We start from the raw sequence: 4397 nt of genomic DNA, 5'->3' as shown, positions 1-4397 counted from the left end.
CAGACAGAGAAGAGGCCTGTTTAGCACTTGTTCGGCCACCTCGAGTGAACCGACGGGACGACCTGAAACAACTGTTTGTGTGGTGACCAGAATATGTAGGAGCTTCACGCCGAGCAGCTGCCGTGTTACAGCACAAAAGGCCCAGAGGCTGTTTACAGGAGGGACGCGGTGCTGCTGCCGTGTTAGGGGAGACGTGCTGATCCCTGAACGAGCAGGTCAGGATGCTTCTTACACAACTAACCGAAGACTTCCTGCAGGTCTTGTTTGTTCATTCATCGTCTTGTTGTATTGCATTGCAGCAGAGCGTGGGCGGCGACGTCATAGGGCTGCACGTTCGGCCAAGTTACGCACATACATGCTTTGTTGATGGGCGTGTGCGTGGAGCAAAGTGACTCGGGACGTTTTGAAACGCCTCGTGAGGCAAGGAGGAAGGGGGCCTACTTTGTCTTTCGTTATCTCGTCCTTTTAGTGAGAACAGGATATTATTTTACCGTCTGTGTTTTTTTTTTTTTGTTCCTTTTTGCGGCCGAGATACGAGCTGGTGAGTCAGAGCTTCGTCTTTTCTCTGTCAGGAGGAAGTAAATGGGCCGAGGAGGTAGCGTTAGTCGTCCTGAAGAGTCATTTCTTTTAGTCATATGATAATCATGACACACAATAGTGGTGCGCTAGTTGCCTCGGGGCACCGTTTGTCAAGTGTTTTCTCTCTGAAGCTGATGTGAAAATGAGATCGTGGGTCAAATGTTCTGGAGAACGAAACCAACTGTTCCTCAGAAGCTGTGAAAAGAGGGGGTTTGTGAGGGGGGGGAGATAGAGGGAGGAAAAGGGGGATAACAACAGTGAATAAAGCTGTGGGGACAGAACAGAGTCCAGCTTCTGCCAAGGTGCTGAACAGAACAGTGAGTTGTTGTTTGTTCTCCGGACTTCCTGTGGAGAAACGGTCATTACTGTATTCAGGCTAAAGGTCGAGTCTGAACAGACGGGGCATGTTATTCTCAAAACATTTTCATAATATCGCTCCTGTTATCTGTCCGCCCCGATCACTTCATGTGGACAGCGGCGTCTTTTTTTACAGGGAAATGTGTCCTCCGGTGGGAAAACACTGCTGTATTTCACACTAACTGGTGTCTTTCTCTTCCTCTGGTGCTGTCTAATAACCAAACCTCTCTCTCTCTCTCTCTCTCGTTCTGTTAGCAATGGCCCAAGAGACGAACCAGAGCCCGGTGCCCATGCTTTGTGCCACCGGCTGCGGCTTCTACGGCAACCCGAGAACCAACGGTATGTGCTCCGTATGCTACAAGGAACACCTGACACGGCAGCAGAGCAGCGACCGCATGAGCCCCCACAGCCCTATGGGTAAGTCGGTTCTCACACACACACACACAAAAAGACTTTAACAACAGATTCTGTCTTTTCAGAAAGAGTGGAACCAACACTGCAGTCCACATTGATTTCAGACGTTCATAATGTAAACATATGGACGTACCTCACCCTATACATTTACAGCTAGAGATAAGGAGGGGCTACAGGAAGTTTAGACACCAGTTGTAGGCCAGGTGTGTTTTCCCAGCTCTCTTTCTTTCCCTCCCTGCCCCCCCCTCGTCTCTGTTTTTCCACTCTGTAATGAAAGGCAGCTGTTTTCTTCATTATAGTGTTCAAGGTTATGTGGGTGTTTTTACTCCTTCAGACATTTCTAAGGTCAAACACTGAAGTTTCTCCCACAATGTGACACCGGTGGCCTTTTTTTTTTTTTTTTTGAAGCTGTTTCAAACAAGACCAAACACATTAGAAAAAAGCAAAGAAAGATAAATACAGCTTTGTGAAGGAAACCTGGCCTCATAACTTCTATCAAGTCTGAAGAGCTTTTAAATGAATAATTAGTTGGTAATGCACAAGAGTGTTTTTCACTGAATTCACCTATGATTGTTTTTGTTTCTGTTTGAGTTTTGTCTAATTAAATTCACTCTGTTCTCATCCAGGCTCAGCTGCTAGTCCTACCTCAGAGGCCTCGGCCATCCAGAGACTAGAAGCAAGTCTAGCTAAGGTTGATGCCTCCCCTGCCTCCTCGCCAGACATGTCTAGGTCAGTATTGGTCGTGTTTGACAGTTGACGAGATAGTTGGTGGGCTTTCTTTTTAAAATTGGAGAATGTGTGAACTTGCTGGCTGACTGCTCCCTTTTTTTATTTTTATTTAACCTTCAGAAATATTCAAGGATCTCTTCCTGTGACTCAGCAAATGACAGAGATGAGCATCTCGAGAGAGGACAAACCAGAACCCCTAGAGCCTGGTAAAAAACCCACAGACGCCACATAAACACACGTGTAGTAACAGACGTAAGCACGAGCATTTGGGACATGCAGGTGACCGCGCACATACACTTTCTTTTAAGGCAAACATCGCCTTGTAGGACCCACCGTAGCCACAGTTTATTTTTGATGCTTCGCGGCGTACCCTAAACCCAACTGTTGGTTTTACTTACAGCCTCCAAGAAAAAGAGAGAGAGAGAGAGAGAGAGAGAGAGAGGAGGTCTAAAAATAAACCTGTTTAAAAATACCTCTACACCGGAGGGCATTCTCAGATTCGGTGCTGCCTGCCAGAGGCTTTCTCAGAGTAGAGCGCTATTTTCTGCCAAAAACAACAGGAGCAATTTAGAGATAAGGAACATACTAATTACTATTATTTGGGACAAAAGTACACAATTTCAGTTGCAAGAGTTGTTTGCGTGTCTTCTAGAACTATGAACCGAACTCATTAATCCAAATGATCTTGTAAATCAGATAATGGCTAATTAAACCTAGCATGACTAATGTGTTTCTGTTTTCTTTCCAGTTGTAAACCAGCCTGCTGCTTCTAGCCCTACTCCTGTAGCTTCTTCCAGCAGTGAAGATAGCAAGGGTGACACCCCCAAACCCAAGAAGAATAGGTGCTTCATGTGCCGCAAAAGGGTGGGCCTTACAGGTGAGCAGGGCGGGGTACACGAAGGGGCATCTGAAGCAAATTATTCCTGTCAGTGATTCAGGTTGTGACCCTTCCTAAGTCCCGCCCCCTTTTTGCTCTGTGCTCCAATAACAGTTGTCGCTTTTATCTTTTTAACCATCTTCAGAATTTGGTTGTCTTTTCAACATGGCACATATCTGAGAACAGTTGACCGAGGTTTGCTCAACAGTTATTGGAGCACAGAGCACAAAGGGGGCGACACAAGTTGTTTTACTGGTCCTCTGTGGAAAGACAAAGGGTTCTTTCTTTCCCCCTCTCGTGTTCTAGCTCTGACCTCTGACCCTTTTATGCTTTCAGGGTTTGACTGTCGCTGTGGCAACCTGTTCTGTGGCATCCACCGATATTCCGACAAGCACAACTGTCCCTATGATTACAAAGCCGAGGCTGCCGCCAAGATCCGTAAGGAGAACCCCGTGGTGGTGGCCGACAAGATCCAGAGAATATAGATGTGACAAAATAACAACAACAACAACAACAACAATAGCAGCGGCGGCGGCGGCGGCAACGATGACAACAACTTTGACAAAGACTGGAGTATGAGTGTGAACCTTTTGAAATGAGCACTGGCATGAGTGGCTAAGTGAGGATTAAAAGGACTTGATTTACAAAATAACAACCTCAAGAAAAATGATGGAGGGAAAAAAAAGAAGATAAAAAAAGATCCTGTCTGAGGGAGATGCATGAATGATCACTTTTCTCCTTTTTTTTGATTAATTCATTAGTTTGTTTTATCCTATTTTCTGTGGTGTGACTTTGCCGCTGTTCAGTCCTTCTTTTTTTTTTTTCTAAGAATATGTATTGTCTTATTAAAAGCAGCCCAGGCTAACTGTCCAGGATACGCTGTGCTCCTCTCACCCCCAAAACCAGGCGCCATTTTGTGCCAAACCGTAGACAACCATTTTACTCAGGCCCTGTCCAGTGTCAGACACTGGCGGGTCTTTTAAAACATTCAGACTACACAGTGTAACAGAGTTGTGTCCCTTAACCTTTTTGAACTTCTTGTTCTGTGCTCCATTGGTACTGGAGTCAGTCAGCGTTTGGAGAACCGTACAACTGTCCCCCACCATGCACAAGGGGCTTTGTTACCTTGTCTCTGTCTTTCCTAGCTTTACCTACCTCACAGCTGCTGTGTTAAGCTTTGTTGTCTTCCCTTTTACTTTTTTGTTTTCATCAGCTTTGACCCCAGCAGAACAATGGATCATCTTGATAGTCAGCCTCAGTGACCCTCTGATCAGCATGTCTGTGTTGACTTTGATCGGTTTGATTGTGATAAGGCTGTTCCATTATGGCTGGAGGTATCACGCTAGACAGGGACAAACGAATAACTCCACGTTTCACTGAATCTAAACATTTTCAATGGACATAATGGGTAAAGGATCCCCCCCACCCCACCCCACCCCAC

General features: G+C 45.8%; 1 protein-coding gene across 1 annotated transcript in view; it reads left to right on the top strand.

The window, feature by feature from the left end:
- The window catches only part of zfand5a (zinc finger, AN1-type domain 5a), a gene marked incomplete in the record, with an annotated part of 6196 nt that extends 2300 nt beyond the window's left edge, over positions 1 to 3896 (top strand). The window contains 5 exon segments of the mRNA XM_035658361.1: positions 1192 to 1353; positions 1977 to 2079; positions 2200 to 2285; positions 2828 to 2956; positions 3293 to 3896. Coding sequence (XP_035514254.1) covers positions 1192 to 1353; positions 1977 to 2079; positions 2200 to 2285; positions 2828 to 2956; positions 3293 to 3441 — 629 coding nt within the window.
- Positions 3897 to 4397: the final 501 nt, after the last annotated feature.

This window comes from Morone saxatilis, unplaced genomic scaffold, assembly GCF_004916995.1.
Source record: "Morone saxatilis isolate NCDOM2014 unplaced genomic scaffold, NCSU_SB_2.0 Contig16, whole genome shotgun sequence".
NCBI classification, from domain to species: domain Eukaryota; kingdom Metazoa; phylum Chordata; class Actinopteri; family Moronidae; genus Morone; species Morone saxatilis.
Note: the sequence above shows the minus strand (reverse complement) of the source record. Positions and strands in the feature narration are given on the sequence as shown.